General features: G+C 43.6%; 1 protein-coding gene across 4 annotated transcripts in view; it reads left to right on the top strand.

Moving 5' to 3' along the window:
• Positions 1-21,125, top strand: part of LOC128686094 (uncharacterized) — a 233,378-nt gene that overhangs the window by 153,526 nt on the left and 58,727 nt on the right. For all 4 annotated transcript variants that reach the window (XM_070098496.1, XM_070098492.1, XM_070098495.1 and 1 more), the window contains exon 5: positions 6,487-6,678. In XM_070098496.1, the coding sequence (XP_069954597.1) occupies positions 6,487-6,678 (192 nt within the window). The remainder of the gene's footprint in view (positions 1-6,486; positions 6,679-21,125) is intronic.

Genomic DNA, 21,125 nt, shown 5'->3' with positions numbered 1-21,125 from the left:
CCATGAGTCTGGGCCAGGGGCAGAGTGCATGGGCATGTCATTGATTACCTTTTCAGAGTCTTTTGGTGTTAGAATAATATCAGAGATTTTTGAGATGACCAGATTTTGGGTCTCGGTCATAAAGAATTTATTTAGATTGTTGACCCTTAGTCATATCTGACATAGACAAAAACGTAAGTCACAGCAACATGGTTTTCTATGCGGATAACACTCGAATTTGCATGTCTCTCATCCCTTGAGGACACTGGAAGACTCCAAGCGGACATCAACCAAATCTTCACATGGGCCACAGAAAACAATATGAAGTTCAGTGACCAGAAATTCCAATTACTCCGATATGGAAAACTCGAGAAAATTAAAACTGTACCGGAGTATACAAGAAATTCCAATCACACAAAAGAGTGATAATGTCAGAGTATCTCACTTTCAACGATCACAACATTGTATCTAAAACTTATCCTAAGATAATAATAGGATGGATAATGAGAACCTTCAAAACTAGGGATGCCAAGCCCATGATGATTCTCTTCAAATCGCTTGTTCTCCCTAGGCTACAGCCACTGGACTAACATAGCACTTTCACCAGTATTTTTCTGGTATTGTATGATCACTGTTACCCGAACCATCATCCCCTTTGATTCGTCTGTAATTTACATGACGTTGTTTATACCTGTTTCATCACCATAGCCAGTGAAGAGTAACATATAAACAGTGTGTCAACCATGAATTATATCCTGCAATTATGTGTGTTAGTTTAATATGTTTATTATGCACCCCAGACCCATCCTGTGGGCGGTAGTCAAAAGATTACAGAGGTACATAATGGGTCCAGGGACTGGGCCTCAAAGTTTTGATAGCTGAGCAAGTTACAGAGGTAATGAATTCACAATTTACAAAGGTAATGAACTCCAGGTAGGTCTAGTCACAATCATGACAAGTTACAAAGGTATTTACAGATTACAGAGGTACACAATGGGTCCAGGGACCGGGCTCCAAAGTTTTGATGGCTGAACTAGGTACAAGGTAATGAACTCACAAGTTACAAAGGTAATGAACTCACAAGTTACAAAGGTAATGAATACTGTAAGAATGGTTACTTACGTTTATACATGGCTGCAATCATGAACAAATTTTAGAGTAATGAGCAATTCACACTTCCACACCCGGTCACAACTGTAGTGAGTTATTGGTGCAAATGTTGATTGCTGAGTCTCTCTCTCTCTCTCTCACACACACACACATACAAATTCATACACACACACACACACACACACACACACACACACACACACACACACACACACACACACACACACACACATACACAAACTCATACACACACACGCACACACACTCATACACACACACACACACACACACTCATACACACACACACACTCATACTCACTCACACACACACACACACACACACACACACACATGCACATATGTGGTAATGCTTTATTTACAGCTAGCAAAGTCAGGGTATTTCTCCAGAATGGTCTGTAATATACCACTGTGGATAAAATACTTAGCCATTTCTTGAACACTTCTGAGTGAGTTGTTTCTAAATTCATTAATTTTATCGCACTCCAGTACATAATGACGCAGGGTGTGACAATAATCCATCCGGCAAAGTTTACATTTCGTTTGGTCTACATCTGGTGGTGGTGATTTAACCTGCCAAAGATACTTGTAACCCAGCCGGAGCCGGGCAGTAGTGACATCCAAGAGTCTGCTTATTTTGTTGGATGCACCATAGACATGTGGCTCCTCCTGCATAAAAGAATGATGATAGATGGACTCACTGGTGTCAATCTCCCTGAGCCTTAAGTCCATAAAATTCAGCCGAAGTTCTTTTCGTATTATTGTTCTCAAACTACTACCTGACAAGCCAAGATTGTAATCTACTCCCTCTTTGAAAGCATACAGCTTATCCAAATATCAGTTCTATCATGCATCTGAAGACCAATGTGAGATGGAATCCACAGCATGTGCACTCTGACTCCACTGTCCACAATCCTACCATACCTGTGTCTGGCTTCTGACACAAGCATGCCACAATTTATGCTTAATGAGTTGAGAGCATTTATGGATGACAGAGAATCAGTTACAATTAAACTGTCAATCTTTGATACATAGATGCATTTCAGTGCAAGGAGTATGGCAAACAGTTCTGTCTGAAGGGTAGAGGCCCAATTATTGATGCGTGCTCCAATTTCTTTAAGAGAGCCATCACTCTGTACGACAACAGCAGCACTACCAGCTGCACCAGTGGATTGGTGAACAGAACCATCAACGTAAATAATTTGCGAGAGTGTGTGCTGTGTGACTAAGTTATCAATACAGCTTAAGGCCTCATGTTTGGCTTCAAGGCGAAGTTTTGGTTGTGATTTAAGAAGTAGTTTGGGGGGAAATGGAGGAATGGTAGTTTGGAATGGGGTAATATTCCATGGAGCGGAGAAGCGCCGCTGTTGCCTTACTTGACATAGATCACGTATCTGATTCATGCGGAGGTCGGTTCCAGTCTTTTCGATCCATCTGGAGGAGTGTTCACCAGTGCTGAGGAAAGTTTGGAGGGCTTCTGTGCAGGGGTTTGAATGAGCTTGCCTGAGCATATTAACCCCAATTAGGATATTTCTTTCAGTAACACGATCTCTGATGCTTGGAATATCAAGTTCTTTTTGCATATTTAAAATTTTGGCAGTACGAGGGCATCCTAGGATGATCCTCATTGCTTCGTTCTGCAGTTTTTCCAGCCCTCCAAGCTTCCAGTCAGACACAAGAGCAAGTAGTGGCGCAGCATAATCAACCAATGATCTAATATAAGCAAGATACATCATTTTCACAATTTTAACATTAGCACCATACCTGGGGTGAAGCCCTGCCACAACTCTAAGTGCTCTTAGTCGTTCTTTGTATTGGCGACAAAGTCTTGTTACAACAGGTCCAAGTAGTGGAACCTCAAAGCCTAGATACCTGTATCTGCTTACATATTCTAGAAGAGACCCATCATGCAATTGGATCTGACGAACTGTGCCTCTCTGTCGAGGAGGACGCCTATTGAGTATCTTTGTTTTATCAGTAGAGATTATCAACCCCAGGTCCTGACACGAGGCTAGTACATGATTAAGAATGTTTTGGGTGTTGGAGAATCCGGTGGTGTGAATCATTATATCATCAGCAAAACTAATCACATAATTATGGGGCTGACTAGGCATAGCATTAAGTAATGCATTAATTAGAATATTGAACAGTGTGGGACTGAGCACACCTCCCTGTGGGGTTCCTAATTCAAAGTCTTTAGTTACACTTCTATGTCCCTGGAACAACACAGACGATTTTCTGTTGGACAGGTAGCCTTTAATCCAGCGGAGAAGCCATCCTCCAACATCCATTCTGGCAAGTTCACTAATTATTACATGTCGGTTGGCTACATCGAAAGCGGATTTAAGGTCAAGGAAGGTAGTGTAGGAGCTGTCAGTGTGCAGGGTGAGAAAGGTGGCTATGCAATGATGCACGCTCCTTCCATGCATGAAACCATGTAACCGGGGAGACAAAAATTGTTTGATTCTGTACATGAGACGATTAAGAATCATTCTCTCAAATGTTTTACACAAGCAGCTAGCAAGAGATATTGGGCGAAATGCATTTTGTTGATTGGGCTTAGGAATTGGAATGATGAGGCTGTTGGTCCAAGATTGAGGGAGCTCCCCAGTTACATAGCTCATGTTATATAATTCAAGTAATGGATTACCTGGTACTCGACACAGCAATCTGAGTATGTTGTAAGTAATACCATCCTCACCAGGCGACGTGGAGTTGCCCTTAGTTAGCGCTGCATCAAGTTCATAATTAGTGAAAGGAATGTTGCAATCATCTGCCTTGCTGAGCATAAAGCAAACAAGTCTCTCCCTTGCATCATATTTGTTATTTAATTTTGCCTGTGTGGTACTGGGAAGACTGTCATAGCTAGATGTAGCAGCCCAAGCACTGACTAACTCATTCGCCCTATGCAAGGGATGAGGGTGCGCGATCTGCCCAGTTCGGTTACCCTTAATTCTATTTATGTCCCTCCATGCCCGGCTAAGTGGGGTGTGAGCATTAAGACCGTTGACAAATTTTTCCCAGTCTGTTTGCCGCAGCTCTGTCATACGCTCTCTGGCAGCAGCAAGGGCAGTTTGGAAGAGCCTCAGCATTCCAGGGGTACGATGTTTTCTATAGGCTAGGCCTAGTCTGCGAGCAGTACGTTTCAGTGTATCAACCATGAATTGTATCCTGAAACGATGCGTGTCAACCATGAATTATATCTTGCAACGATGTGTGTCAACCATGAATTATATCTTGCAACAATGTGTGTCAACCATGAATTATATCTTGCAACAATGTGTGTCAACCATGAATTATATCTTGCAACAATGTGTGTCAACCATGAATTATATCTTGCAGAAATGTGTGTCAACCATGAATAATATCCTACAACGATATAAAATATTCACTTAACATTTTGAGAAATTTTAACCTAATTATAATTGAAATAAAAACTTAGAGGTCAATATCGGAATTATTTTGAAGAATTAATAATTTATCTAAGATCATTTATAAGTCAGATATTACTATTAGAGTTCCCAGAACCACTGAATATTGTAGCCACAAATTCTGTGGTGACTTGACAAGAGATAACATTGTCCGAGCTGATGCCGGGTCACAGGAAATCTTCCCTGATATTCCTCATCTCTTACTTAACACATTATGTGAAATTAAATGGTAACTTAATTACATTTCGTCATCAGAGGAACTTCTCTCTAGCGATGGATCTTTATTTTCTGATTGTGACTGAGTTTTTACGGTGTCCCGTAACTGAATCACCAGCGCACTCAGCTCACACACTGAGATCCGGAGTTCGAATCACCGGTACGGCTGGTAAATATTAGGGACGTGTTTCCATAATACAAGTGCTGGCCATGTTCACTCATCAGTATAAAATGGATTCCTGGGTGTTAGTGGACTGGTGTGGGTTGCATCCTGGGTGTTAATGGACTGGTGTGGGTCGCATTCTGGGTATTAGTGGCCTGGTGTGGGTTGCATCCTAGGTGTTAGTGGACTGGTGTGGGTCGCATCCTGGGTGTTAATGGACTGGTGTGGGTCGCATTCTGGGTATTAGTGGCCTGGTGTGGGTTGCATCCTGGGTGTTAGTGGACTGGTGTGGGTCGCATCCTGAGTGTTAGTGGACTGGTGTGGGTCACATATTGAGTGTTAGTGGAGTGGTGTGGGTCGCATCCTGGGTATTAGTGGCCTGGTGTGGGTCGCATCCTGGGTGTTAATGGACTGGTGTGGGTCGCATTCTGGGTATTAGTGGCCTGGTGTGGGTTGCATCCTGGGTGTTAGTGGTCTCGTGTGGGTCGCATCCTGGGTGTTAGTGGACTGGTGTGGGTCGCATTCTGGGTGTTAGTGGACTGGTGTGGGTCGCATCCTGGGTGTTAGTGGACTGGTGTGGGTCGCATCCTGGGGACAAAACTGACCTAATTTGCGGGAAATGCTCAGCATAACAAGTGACTTTCTATATAGTAGTATGTCATTGATGTCAGCTATGGTCTCTATACCTTGTACATGTACTTGTATATCTTGTATATGTACTAGTAAATAAAGATTATTATTATTATTAATATTATTATTATCTGACTAAAATTCGTGTCAGGAGACACGGTTGTTGTTTCTTGACTAATAATCTACCACAACCAGCGCCATCTCTTAGCTGCACTTAACATGTTTCGTCGCTCACAATAAAGGCGAGGAAATGTTACCATTCAGCCACAAAAGTGCATATTTTACTAATATATTAATTCTAAGTGTTATATTTAATAAGAAAATACAGCTGCCGAGGTTCACTGCCACAACTTTAACGCAGTAGTCATGCATCTGGTAACTACAGGTGTCTTTATCAAGACTCAAGTGATTAACACGTAAGTGTAGGTTTTTTTTTTTTTTATCAACAGACATGTACTGTAAGCAACACATAATAATATGTGATCTCTCAGCAGCAGAAAAGACAGCAACTGGAAACTTCAGGTATATTTTCATGAAAGGACAGATGTTACTCGTAATTACAGATGTCCTCATCAACTAACAGGTATGCCACAGGTAACTATATTTGTGTATATCATTAAACAGTTGAGCAACAGCTGCAGCGTCATCAAAATACAGGTGTGCAACAGTTAACTACAGTTGTGTGTATTAACAAACATGGGAAGTTTCAGGTAACTACAGGTGTTTCTTCATCAACGGTCAGGTATGTTATAGATTACAATAACTGTGTCTTTCACAATAAGCAGGTGATCAAAGGTAACTACAAGTGTCTCCATTAACAGACAGATATGGAACAGGTTACCACATGTGTGTCTTCACCAGGTTACCACAGGTGTGTCTTCACCAGGTTACTACAGGTGTGTCTTCACCAGATTACTAGAGGTGTGTCTTCACCAACAGGTACTGTAATGTGGAGTTCCCTGGTGTCAGACTGAGTGAGACTGGCTGGAGAGACTTGGTGCTCGGCCTCGCTCAGAGGGCAGTCAAGGTGAGGGGCGAGATCAAAGCTCCAGAATCCACATTACTCAACGAGCCTCAGGTGGAACACCTCATGAGCCTGACTACAGAAACACTCGGATGTACTTTTTGGGAGTGAGTATTTCCACCATAAGCATCATCATTCTCATGTCACTAACACTACTCACATCAACCTCACTTCTCCAGCATTATTGCCTCCGCTGCCATAACTCTCATTTCTCCAACACTTGTTAGGTATGTTTGAAGGGATGACTATAAGCTGTCTGGATTTTCTCTTCCATTTTTCCTCTTCCTCCTAACTTTCGTATATATCTGGGAATGATTCACCCGGGGGAAGGTTGACATCAAACTTATATACGCAGGTCAAGAAATTTCATTTTTGTATGACAAGATTTTTTTTTTTTTCAGATTGGATAGGTTTAGATTTGGAGGGATGTGGGGAAAGTGTTGTTTTGGATATAGGGAACTTGATGAGTGGAAAAGTCTGCCTAGTAGGGTTATTGAATCTAAAACCTTAGGTAGTTTCAAGTATCGATTGGATAAATATATGAGTGAGAGGGGTTGGATCTGAGTGGGACTTGCACATGAGTAAATAGAATTATTAAAGCTTATTGCTTGGGTAACATTTATTCTGTTATTATTATTATAATCAAAAAGAAGCGCTAAGCCACAAGGGCTATACAGTGCTGCAGGGTAGGGAAGGAAGCGAGGGTATTGGATGGCAGAAGGGAGGAGGGATGATCAGTAGGTTACAGAAAACAGCGGGGCAGGGGATAGTACAGGGGTAGAGGGTAGCAAGAGATTGAAGTAGAAAGGGCTGAAGGTATCAGAGTTTGTGAAGTAAGTCAGTTGTTGTCAAAAAGTCAATGAGAGAGTCCGGATGAAAGGTGGGTCCATCAGCGAGAAGGGAAGGTAAAGAGAGAGCAGCGGAGCGAAGACGACGACGGAGGTAAATTCTATGTGCTCGTTGATAAAGTGGGCAGTCCAACAGAATGTGGCTGACTGATAATGGAACCTGACAATTCTCAAAGAGAGGAGCAGGGCGCCTCTCCATGAGATATCCATGATTAAGACGAATATGGCCAATGCGAAGACAGGAGAGAGTAGTCTCCCAACCTCGACACTGGTGACAAGAAGACGGCCAGTAACCTATACTTGGTTTAATAGATTGAAGTTTGTTACCGAGTAGAGTAGACCAACGTTGTTGCCAATGGGTGTGAAGGTGGGTAGCTATTGCAGTAAAATAGTCTGTAAATGGAATACCTCTATATCAGTGGTTCCCAAACTTTTTCAGCTTGTTACCCAATTTAACATGCCACATAAAGCATGTTACCCCTTTCACAAAATGTTGTTATTATTGATATATATGGCTAAATTAAAACACTTGAGATATTTTCTTTTATTTATTGTATTTGAACATTGTGCATCTCTAATGACTATTACCAAAGATGTCAAGAACATCAGTGGGATGGATGGAGTTGCATACTTGAAGCTAGTTTAGGAATTCTTGGCTTCGTGGTTGAAAGTGCCAGCCTGGCATCGTTTGCAACATTCAAGCGAGTCCTCTTTTTTGTTTTCATACCCAGCACAGTTGAGAAGCCCTTCTCGCACAGATACATTGTTGAGAATGATACCAACAACTTCAAGGCTCTCTTGGACAGAGTTGGCGAGTCAGGTAGTCGTGAAATCCAAAAGGAATCTGCATTTTGGTTTTGGAATTCGATTTTCAAGGCTTCATTGGCTCGCATTGTGATCCACTCCTCCTTTGCAGGGAAATCATCATCATGAATGGCATCATCAGGTACAGAGAAGGGATGAATGATCCACTGAAGAGTGGCTGTTTCTTGGTCACTCTCTGGAAAGTAGTGATGCATGCTTGTTTCAAGCCCCTTCAAATGGTCGCTCATTTCTTTGTTGATGGTCTGTAGAAGTGATCCAGTATCATGACTATTCTCCTCAACAAACTGGTCTAGGGTGGGAAACTGGGCGATCACTCCTTTCTCCAAGCGCCGAATCCAGAGTCTCAGTTTCCCCAGAAATGCAGTCACAGTGTGATGGGCATCAATGACAGTCGTGTTTCGGCCCTGGAGTTGCAGATTACCACTGTTCAGCTCCGCAAATATGTCAGCCAAGTAACAAAGTCGAGCAAGCCACTCCTTATCGGTGAACTTGGTAGCAAAAGGAGATCCTTTTTGTTCCAGGAATTCCTGAACAGCTTTTCGGAGCTCAATGACTCGACGTACAACCTTGCCTCGTGACAACCAGCGAACATCGGTGTGGTAGAGCAGAACTTGATACTGTTCTCCCATTTCCTTGCACAGCTCCTTGAATATGCACGAATTCACATCTCTGGACTTGATGAAGTTGACGATTTTCAACACATCTTTAAACACTAACTTCAGATTACCAGGCAGGCTTTTCGATCCAAGAGAGTACCGATGAATGATGCAGTGATCTACAGAAATTTCTGGATTGATAGCATGTATGAGGCCCCGTAATCCACGATGACCACCCATCATCGACGGTGCTCCATCGACGGAGACCTGGAATAAAAAGAAAAATTATTATAGACTGCGTCAGTTAGTCATTGTTACTTATCTTTTGCGTTATAATTATATGGTTTTAATTAATTATTTCGGTACTTGAGTATTTCAGTACGACAGGCACGATATTTTTTGTGTGAATCATGTACAAAATATTAGCTACACTACAGTTACTTGTACAATAAATAAAACTGTATATGACTATATGCCGTGTAATTCATTGTATTTATACTAATTTAGACTTTATATAAACATCGTTTCCTACCTGTTGAACGCTGTTCCAATCCAATCCATTCTTGGTAAAGAAACTGTTGATGATATTGAAGACATCTTCACCCTTTGTGGTTGTCAGCAGATCCTCGCATAATAGGAACTCTTCTTTGATCTTGTCCTGGTGGACGTAACGGACGAACCCAAGGAGAACAGCACAACTGGCTACGTCACACGATTCATCAAATTGCAAGGAGAATTTGCCATATGAGCTTTCCTTGATCTCTGTTGTAACTTGGGACAGGATATCTGATGCCATGTCATCGACTCGTCGGCGGATGGTGTTGTTTGATAGAGATATGACACTCAGTTTCTTCGCTTGATCCTCCCCACATACCTTGCTTACCATCTCGTATGCACAAGGCATAATCAGATTCTCTGCAATGGTGTGGCATTTCTGTTGTTCGGCAATTTTATATGCAACACAGTAGGATGCTTCGACCGCAGCTTGAAGCTTTTGGGCTTGAATTCCAGATGAGCCGAACTGGATATTCTTCAGTGCTACAGCCTGGCGCTGAAAATAAGCCTGATCCTTATTTTGAAGATTTGGATGGCACTTCTGGAGGTGAGCTGAGAGTTTTGATGGCTTGAGGCTTTCATTTGTCAACACTTTGTGACATGCCACACATCGTGGCCGATCCTCTCCACCAGAAGTTAAATTCACAAAGCCATGGCGAAGAAAGGCGTCAGTGTAGGTGCGCTTTTTGGACATTTTCTTGTTCAATCTGCAGAAAAAGAAGAATATCCATGCATACACTGCAAAACGCAAGGTACATAATTTCTCGCATGGCAGCTAACACAAGTTCACTGATGCAAGCACACACGCATACATTCAAAATTGTCAGGCTGCAAGTATCATGCTTGTCAGCACAAGAGCACCGTGTAGCGCGAGACTACAGTGAACGTATACAGCCTCGCATACTCTGCTAATCCTAGCAAAACCATTGAAAACGTACGAACCACACATACATTATATATAAAATTAATAATAGCTACAAATTCACAGTAACAGTGGGTAAATACTAACTATATACTGCACAGGGCAGTACACATACATACCAGCTTATGTCTACCTCGGCTGATGCTCACAGATAAACTGACAGTGTGAAATAGAGGCAGCCTCAGGAAGTGAGTGACGCGTACTGGACAGGTCGATCTGGGCTACTGAGTGACTTTTGTTCTGAAGCATACTTGTCAAAATACTTTTGGGTTTCCACACACTTAGCTATATATTTCTTCTTTTCTAATACTGTATATTAGTTTTTGATGTTTATTGTTATTTGGTTTAACTTTATTACTTACTTATAATAGGTTTACTTTACAACTTTATATACTAAGACAAAGTTAACACTAATCCTCATACCGGGTACCGCATTGTTTTCTTGATTTTCAGAATTCATAACTTTTTTTCTGTCACCCCTCCATTACCCCCCAAAAATGGTTAATTTACCTCCAGTTTGGGAACCACTGCTCTATATGAAACTGGTAGGTCATGTACTGCTGACTGCGCAGCAGTGTCCGCCTGTTCATTACCCTGTACGTCAACATGACCAGGGACCCAACAAAAAACAATATCTTTATGCTTGGTAAAGATGCAGCATAGCCAAAGTTGGATACGGAGGACTAAGGGGTGAGGTGTATCAAATTAATGTATAGCCTGTAAAGCACTAAGGAAGTCTGAGACAACCACAAATGATGACACAGGCATAGATGCAATACTGATAAGTGCTGCAAGAATGGCATACAATTCAGCAGTAAAAATACTAGCTGAAGATAGTAAATGCCCTCATACGACGCTGTCCGGAAACACTGCTGCGAATCCTACGCCGTCAGAAGACTTAGAGCCATCTATGTATATTGCAATGGCATGAGAATGAGAGTGGAAGTGGTCAAGAAAAAGAGAGCGGGAAGCGACCATAGACAGTTGGGCTTTCGAACAAGGGAGTGAGAAAGAACAGACTTGAACAGCTGGAACTTCCCAGGGGGGTAGGGAAAAGTGAGATGCTACATGAACATAGAAAGGTGGTAATTGAAGAGAAGACAAGAGCGAATGTAGGCGAAGAGAGAAGGGACAGAGTAAACAGGGGTGGCGAACAAATAATGTCTACCAATATCAGTGACCATTCTATAAATGGAAGGATTGCAGAGATCATGAGAGTGTACATAGTAGCGAAGGCAATGGGCATCACAGTGATCGGATAAGGATGGAACGTTCGCTTCTGCATAGAGGCTCTCAACAGGGGAAGAGTGAAAAGCACCAAGGCATAAACGTAATCCTTGGTGATGAATGGGGTTAAGGCTAGAGAGAGTAGCAGGAGAGGCCGCTGAATAGATCTGGTCACCATAATCAAGTTTCGATAAAATGAGGGCGGAATGTAGGTGAAGGAGAGTTCGACGATCAGCTCCCCATGAAAGATGAGCAAGGGTTTTAAGAAGATTCAGCCGGCTGTGACAAGTTGCCTTCAGTGAGGTAATGTGAGGTTTCCAGGATAACCTATGGTCAAAGAGGAGGCCCAGAAACCTGACTGTATCACGTTCAGGGATACGGGAGCCATAGAGGTACAAAGGATGATCGGAGATGACAGAGCGTCTAGTGAAAGTAATTTGGTGAGTTTTGGTACTGGAAAATTTAAACCCATGTGTGGTGGCCCAGTTGGAAACACGGTCGACTGCATGCTGGAGAGAAACTGTAATGAGGTGACAGTCAGCGCCTGCACAGGCAATAGCGAAGCCATCAACATAGAGTGATGACCAAATATTGGATGGAAGACTAGAGGCCAAATCATTTATAGCAAGGAGAAAGTGTTGTGCTCAGAACACATCCCTGGGGGACACCATCAGCTTGGATAAAGTCCGGGAAGAGCACATTATTAACCCAAACACGGAAATGTCTGTCAGTTAAAAAGTTCTTAAGGAAGGATGGTAGATTGCCTCGGAGGCCTGAGGAGTGGGATTGGGCCAAAATGTTATACCTCCAAGTTGTGTCATATGCCTTCTCAAGGTCAAAAATTATGGCAATAACTGAGTGGTTATTCACAAAGGCATTACGAACATACGTATCCAAGCGTAGTAAGGGGTCTATGGTAGAACGTCCCTTACGAAAGCCATATTGACGAGTGGAGAGACTGTTGTGTGTCTCTAAATACCACACTAAACGTCTATTTACTAGGCATTCCATCACTTTGCAAACTGCACTGGTAAGAGCAATGGGACGATAGTGGGAGGCTTCATGTCCCGTAGTGCCTGGTTTGCGGAAAGGGAGAACAATGGCAGATTTCCACAGCTGTGGAAGAACTCCTTGTGACCAAATAAGATTGAAAAGGCGTAATAGGACTGCAAGGGCTGACTGTTGTAAATGTTGTAGCATACGAATATGAATGTCGTCGGGCCCAGCTGCCGATGATCGACAAGCTGAGAGTGTTGCCTCCAGTTCTTGAAGTGTAAAAGGCACATTATACTGTTCTTCTCTGAGAGAAGAAAAGTCCAAGGGTGCTAACTCTCTAGCAGACTTTGAGGGAAGAAACGAGGGGCATAGATGGAGCCCCTGAGAAATACAGACCAGATGATTGCCAATTTCATTGGCAACCCGCAGAACAGGAGCCAGGTCAGGAGAATATTTACCACTCAGTTTTCATACTTTTTTCCAGACTTCACTCATAGAGGAAGCAGAGGTGATGGTGGAGACATAATCTTGCCAGTAAGTGCGTTTAGCGTCACGGATGACACAGCGAGTGATCGCACGCTTCTGCTTAAAATCAAGAAGTCTTTCCGTGGTTCTATTGTACCGGTACCTGCCCCATGCAGCGCGTTTCAAACATACTGCACGAGCACAAGCAGGAGACCACCAAGGCACGCATTTCTGAGAATGCCTGCCCAAAGTTTGGGGTATAAAATGAGAAGCTGCGGTTAAAATGGAGGACGAGAAGAGGTGTAAAAGCTCATCAATGGAGGACGACGAAGGAACCTCACTAAAAACAGTTGTGAGTAAAGGTTCCAGTTTGCCTGATCAAATTGCCAGCGTGGGTTACGAAGAGGTGGTGAATATGAAGGGGAAGTAAGAATGATTGGGAAATGATCACTGTCATGTAAATCTGGGAGAAAAGACCAGGTGAAGTCTGATGTGGTGGAGGAAGAGCAGACTGAGAGATCGATGCAAGAGAGAGTACGAGTCCGAGAATCAAAATGGGTGTGAGTACCTGTATTTAAAACATGGAGGGGGTGGGTAGCAAGAAAAGCCTCTAACTGAATGCCACGGGAATCACAGTGAGACCCCCCAGAGGAAATGACGGGTATTAAAATCGCCAAGTAACAGAAGTGGTGGTGGTAATGACGAAACAAGAAAGGCAATATCCAGAATAGATAATGCCCGAGAAGGAGAGAGATATAAAGAACACAGCATTTACCACCTATGAAAGTGGATATGGGCTGCTGCATAATGCAGCGAAGTATGAACAAATAGCTGATGGTATGGAATATCAGTGCGTAGAAGAAAGGCACTTTCATTAAAGGTCTCATCAGGAAAAGGATCTGAAGAATACAATAAATTATAGCCTGAGATGGGATAGATAACAGCAGAGTGTAATTTTGGTTCCTGTAAGCAAACACCAACAGGGAAAAACTGGGAGAGTAACATCTGAAGCTCACCCCAATTACCCCTGAGGCCGCATATATTCCACTGAAAATAGGCCATGTTTGGTAACGATAAAGATACCTGAAATCTGCAGGTAAGGGTTCCTATGGACTAGAGGGATTAGAAAAGTCCACATGTGGAGGCAGCGGAAAACAAAGTAAGAGAATGAACGGAGGGTGGATCAGTGTCCATTGATGGTTTGGTCTCTGCAATATATTCAGAGATTGCTTCAAGTGTTTTGGAATTCAGAGACATTGTATGGGAGACAATATTGGAGAAGGTAGGGGGAGGATGAGTAAAGATTAGAACTGTAATGGACTGTACCACGGTAGGGGGGGGGGGCAAAAGGGTGGAGGGAACTGGAGAAGAAGCATGGAAGGGGACAGAAGAGGCAGAAACCTCGGAGGTGGCAGAAGAGGAAGAAACTTGGGAGGGAACAGGGGAGGAAGGTACAGTACGAGGAGGAGGGTGAACCTCTACACTTGTAACAGAGCCAGTGAGAGGGGAAGAACCAGGTACAGAGACAGAGAAGGTAAAATGAGAAGGTGGAAGAAGGGAAGGAGGGGTTAAAGGATCTTTTTTTGACTTCTGAGAAGTAGAGGGACGATTGGGAGGAGGTGTCGTACGAGATCTCGTCGATACCGAGGCTTGTGAGGGAGAACACGAAGAAGCGAGAACAGACTGAGGCATTGAAGTAGGGACGTCTGAGCCCAGGACAGCAAAAGAATTAGATACGGGAGTGACTATGGAAGAGGTAACCACAGAGGAGGCTGCAGAAGATGGGACCCCAGAAGTGGGGGGACGTTTTGAAACACGGGAATAAGAAACACGAGGTAGTCTCCCTTGGAGGTGGAGATGAGAAACTACCATGGCATAAGAGAGACCTTCTGCCTCTTTGAGGTAACGGATTTCCCGCTCATTTAAGTAGACTTGGCAAAGGCGAGAGTACGATGGGTGAGCCTCATGACAATTAAGGCAAGAGGGAGGTCGATTGCAAGACGTATTAGAAGGGTCATCAGCACCACAGACTGGGCATTCGGCTATAGATCTGCAATATTTCGCTGGATGGCCAAATCGCCAGCAATTTCTACACTGTTGCAGTGTAGGGATCACCTTTCGAACTTGTAACCAATGTCCTGCTACATAAACTGAGGATGGGAGTTCACGGCTGTCAAAAGTTAAACGAGCCACATTGCTAGGGTATTGTCTCTGCCCACAGGCAGGAAGAACATAAATGTCTACCTTGAGGATTGGGAGATCTTGGAGTTCCAGCTGTTCAAAAATGTCATTGCCACATGTCTGGAAATTTTGTTGAACTATGGTATGGGGCAGAATGACGGTACCACTACAAGAATTGAGGGAATGATGTTTTTCAATAGTGACAGGAACAGTATCGATATGGGAAAGAAGGGAAAGATCATGAGCTTGGGTAGCATTCTGTACAGTGATGATGTGCATACCGCTCTTAAGAGCATGAAAAGAAATATCTTTACCAACATGGCGTAGGAGTGCCTTGCCAATACTATGGTCGGAAAGATAGGCAATAGAGGAAGTCGGTCGAAAAGTGAAGAATTTAGTCCATTGTGCAATCTGAAACTGAGCGTGGAAAGGGAGTGCAGGGTGTGTCGATCTTTTCTGAGAAGAACGAGAAGGTGGAGAAGTATCATCAGCAGGTAATTGTCGTTGGCATTTAGGAGTGAGACCAAAGTTGATTCGACGTGGAACGGGCCGGCGATTCGAAAATTGCCGCACTGTAGAGGGAGAGGCCGGAAGCATAGTCAAAGGAGAGCGGAGGTCAGATAAATCGAAGGAGTCAGTCGAGACCTCAGTACCTGAGGAAACAGCACCGGCAAGAGGTACAGAGGCATTAGGAGTGTCCGAAGAGTGGTCCAAAGACAAGGTGGGGTCAGAACGGGGTGCAGTATCAAGAAGGTGCCCGGGGGTAGCAGGTTCAAGGACTAGGGCTGCCATGGTTAGGTTACTTCTTTCTTTTTGTTTTTAAGAAAAAAAAAAGAAGAAAAGAAAATTAAAATAAAAAAAAGAGTAAAAAAGGGGGGACTGGGGAGGGATAGTTCCCAGGAGGAATGAAAGGGCCAGAAATCTCCCTCCATGCCCAAGAGGACCTCAGCACCGCAAGTAGTGCAGATGCAGCATGGAACTTGTGCCATACCCTACCCATCATGTCAGTAAACCAGCAATCCGGGATAGCAACCTCACATCTGCCGAGCTACCTCCGTGGACAAAAGAGAGGGCGGCCGGATATCCTCCACAAAGCATACCTCCTTTGGCCACCACCCCTGGAATCCGAAAGGCAGCCTCCAGAGATACACCCGTCGCCCGAAAGATACCCAAAGCCACTCCCCGTGAGACTGGAGAGGGATCGGGACATCCCCAGGCGATCCAGATTCCACGGCAAACTACACCACCGCCAAGAACCTCAACGGAATGGGATGGACCCCAGTACCCTTTCCCCTACCCAGGAACTAGCGTGCCTGTGGGAAAAAAAAGAGGAAGGGTAATAGGGAGGGGTGGGGAGGAGGAGGAGGAAAAGAAAAAGGGAGGATGGGATAAGGGAGGGGGTATTGGGGCGTAATTAGGTTCGGTCTGAGGAAGGAGACCAACAGGTCTAATTCCTCAGACCAAGAGCCTCTTCACCACGCCAAGGAGTCCCCCTTGAAGAGGATTTATTCTGTTAATGGGTTGGATTTGTGAAAGACCTGCCTAGTATGGGCCAACAGTCCTACTGCAGTGTTCATCCTTTCTTATGTTCTTCAGACATTCTAAAAGAAATGTTTTCTAACTTGAAGAATGTTGAGAGTGATAGTAGAATGTGTAGGTATCATTCTGAAAATTTTGTGTATAAAACAGTATGAAATTTGTTCAAGTTAATTATAAATATACTTCAAATAAACGGCCTCAGTATTTAATGACTGATGAATCTTACAGACGGGATTATACTTAAACAAAAATAATGTATAATTGCAAATTTATCCATATAAAAATAATTTGTGATGACTGGAGAATAATTCTTCATATCAACCTCAAACTTTTAGCGATGATGTATTTTATAGGAAGCAAGATCTGAGTTGCTACTGGACTCCATTGCTTTCAATTTGCTTCTTCTGATAGGCTTCTGATAGGCTTCTGATAGGCTTCTGATAGGCTTCTGATAGGCTTCTGATAGGCTTCTGATAGGCTTCAAAATAACAAGTTAAGTCTGTTGATGTAAAGTTGAAATTGTTAACAAAACCTGGAATTGTTGAATTCAGAACAATTACTTGAGAATGCTTTTCTGATAGGATTCAAACTTTTAGTGTTGGTTGCCTTTATTAAAAAAAATAGCATTCAGTTTGAACCCATAATTATCTGGGATCTGGCTGAGTGGCTTAATTACTGAAGACTTTAATGCTGTGTAGGTTCGAATCCTACTGCGGAGGAGCTGATCTGGTTTAGGAGTCTGCAAGACTGTCCTACAGTGTAGCTGCTCGAGTGGACTTTGGGTGGTGAGGTCCTACACCACCTATATATATATACATAAACTTTTGATTAAAAATTCCCGCCAAAATGTTGACAGCTGTGTCTACAAGATTCCCTGTAAAAAAATACAATAAAGTTTATTATGTTCAAACTAGGAAAAGTCATGAACTGTGATCACAACAACATAATTATTGCATCAGAACTGGACAAGAGTCAAACGCTCTATTTATACATGTGAGGGATTCTAACCATCCTGCTCATTTTCGAAAATCTGAGAATATTGTATCAAGCAGATCTATGGTTGACAGAAATATAACTGAATCAAGCTGTATAGAATAAAGGGTGTCTGTGGGTTCTTACTGGTTAGGTCAGTGATCCGTGTCCAGTCATCCAGACTAGACTAGAATCCAAACTAGAAATCTGCCATCTCATTCCTAATTACCTGAATTAATTCTTACTTACCTCTATCACACATGGGCAGTTGTGTGGAGAGCTACAAGGTAGATCTCTGGTGGAGGTAATTATCTAGACAGTGTAAAGAGTCTAGATTCTAGACCCTTTACACGCAGCTTCAGAGTACAAAGAATGAACATTCAATACTTCTTCAGGGTTAATGGGGGCTGCTGTGGACAATGTTCACCTGGGATACCTGTATGAGTCACGTGTATAACCGCCTAGTACACTAGCACGATAACTGTTATTGCAGTGAAATGTATCTAATTCGTGTTGCAACGTGTTATCGAATGTTTGAGTACTTCACTGCAGTTTTAAGGTAAGTTGTGTTGCACTCGTGTGTGTGGCTGAGGGTAGGCACAGCCAGCTGGCTGGTCAGGGCACTCTAACTGCTGCTACAAGTGCCTACTGCCCACTGTGGTGTACGATATAAGGTGTTGTAGTGTGGCTGAGGGTAGGCACAGCCAGCTGGCTGGTCAGGGCGCTCTAACTGCTGCTACAAGTGCCTACTGCCCACTGTGGTGTACGATATAAGGTGTTGTAGTTACTAAACTTAATTAATCCAACTCTAAATAGCTTAAATACACATAAGTAGTAATGTATAGTACATTAGCCTATGGAGGCTTCATTACTAGGTCAAGTCTTACAAATTAAGATTGTATAAAGAGTGTGGCGCCCCCCCCCATAGGCACAGGTGGGCCTGTTCATCTCCCCCCCCCCCTCCTGTCCCCCAGCTTAGGGAGGTTAATGGTCTGGGAAATCATGCTACGTGACTCTCCACACTGTGTGTGTGTGTGGGGGGGGGAGTGATCTGGTCAAACAAGGTCATAGCTTTATGGCGCCCTGACAGACTTGAGGTATTGCAAGATAACTGCTGAGGTCTCTGTCAGGGGCACAGCTCTGCGGACAGTTAAGTGTAAGTGGCACTAAACTCTCGATGGCCCTGGCACACACGGTGCCAGTGGTTATGGTCCCCCATGATGCAGGTAGTGTGCTTCAACACAGCCGGTATTACCTGGAGTGTACCTGGTCTGAGACCAGGCCTCATGGTGGATCAGGGTCTGATCAACCAGGCTGTTACTGCTGGCCGCACTTCAGTATATTCCCTGCGTCCAGATTAAGTCCCAGGCTCCAGATTAAGTCCCAGGCTCCAGATTAAGTCCCAGGCTCCAGATTAAGTCCCAGGCTCCAGATTAAGTCCCAGGCTCCAGATTAAGTCCCAGGCTCCAGATTAAGTCCTGTTCCTCGGGAAATCATAGTCAGCTGAGAACTTTTCTCGTTGTACTTGTTTGACCTATTATTTCATGGGTTAAAAGACTCACTGTTTCCTCTTTACTTGTAGAGATGATGACTGTCTAGTGAGGAGTACTTAGATCCATCAGTGAGCAACTCATGCTTAACAGCTGTGTTCACACAGACTGTGCCTGCTGGCGTTAGGTGGTGGGTCTGTGCTGGTCAGTCACCAACGTACTGACCAGCCGGGTGCGCGGTTGTGGCAGGCTGTAATTCCCACTAGGATACTTTCGACAGTGTCACTGTCTTCGCCGGCACTTACATCACCCTTTGGGAGTGACCTGAATATGACCTCTCCCTGCAGCTGTACTGAGCAGGGAGAGGTCATTCACTGTTGTCATTCCCTGCACAAATTTGTTGTAGTGGTCTCCGCCAATTAACAGGTCAAGTCCTACAGTGGCTTCCTTTAATGTAGTAACAGCTCCCTGTAAGTCTCTCATTTGTATACTATCAGGAAGGTTTTCTGCTACTAGTGAGCTCATCGTTAGTAACTGGTCACCCAGAGCAACTCTCATGCTCGCTAAATCATGACTGTTCGCCAGGCCTGGAAAAAATCCAGTGAGATCAAAGGACACGTTGTCATACGGTGTCACACCAAGTTGATATAATGTACTCCGGCAGACCTCTCTGATCCCTGAATAAACAATGCAATCAAAGCTAGGTGTTGTACCGTGATCTGAGGTCATACGATGGTGTGGATGCATCTGAGTTAATTTCGCTCTACTCCCTGTTTGGTGTACTAGCCTCCATAAGCAGTATATACGGTATTGTAACCACGAACGAGTGGTATCTAATTTTCCCTCACTATTAGGCGAACTAAAACAACACGTGTTCGACCCCCCGGCTAGTCGCAGTGTTGTTGATAAACACACACACACACACACACACAATATATATATATATATATATATATATATATATATATATATATATATATATATATATATATATATATATATATATATACATATTTATATATTTATTTATTATTTATCACACTGGCCGATTCCCACCAAGGCAGGGTGGCCCGAAAAAGAAAAACTTTCACCATCATTCACTCCATCACTGTCTTGCCAGAAGGGTGCTTTACACTACAGTTTTTAAACTGCAACATTAACACCCCTCCTTCAGAGTGCAGGCACTGTACTTCCCATCTCCAGGACTCAAGTCCGGCCTGCCGGTTTCCCTGAACCCCTTCATAAATGTTACTTTGCTCACACTCCAACAGCACGTCAAGTATTAAAAACCATTTGTCTCCATTCACTCCTATCAAACACGCTCACGCATGCCTGCTGGAAGTCCAAGCCCCTCGCACACAAAACCTCCTTTACCCCCTCCCTCCAACCTTTCCTAGGCCGACCCCTGCCCCGCCTTCCTTCCACTACAGACTGATACACTCTTGAAGTTATTCTGTTTCGCTCCATTCTCTCCACATGTCCGAACCACCTCAACAACCCTTCCTCAGCCCTCTGGACAACAGTTTTGGTAATCCCGCACCTCCTCCTAACTTCCAAACTACAAATTCTCTGCATTATATTCACACCACACATTGCTCTCAGACATGACATCTCCACTGCCTCCAGCCTTCTCCTCGCTGCAACATTCATCACCCATGCTTCACACCCATATAAGAGCGTTGGTAAAACTATACTCTCATACATTCCCCTCTTTGCCTCCAAGGACAAAGTTCTTTGTCTCCACAGACTCCTAAGTGCACCACTCACCCTTTTCCTCTCATCAATTCTATGATTCACCTCATCTTTCATAGATCCATCCGCTGACACGTCCACTCCCAAATATCTGAATACATTCACCTCCTCCATACTCTCTCCCTCCAATCTGATATCCAATCTTTCATCACCTAATCTTTTTGTTATCCTCATAACTTTACTCTT

This window comes from Cherax quadricarinatus, chromosome 62 (genome assembly GCF_038502225.1).
Source record: "Cherax quadricarinatus isolate ZL_2023a chromosome 62, ASM3850222v1, whole genome shotgun sequence".
Classification (NCBI taxonomy): Eukaryota; Metazoa; Arthropoda; class Malacostraca; order Decapoda; family Parastacidae; genus Cherax; species Cherax quadricarinatus.
This window is presented reverse-complemented; position numbering and strand designations above follow the sequence as displayed.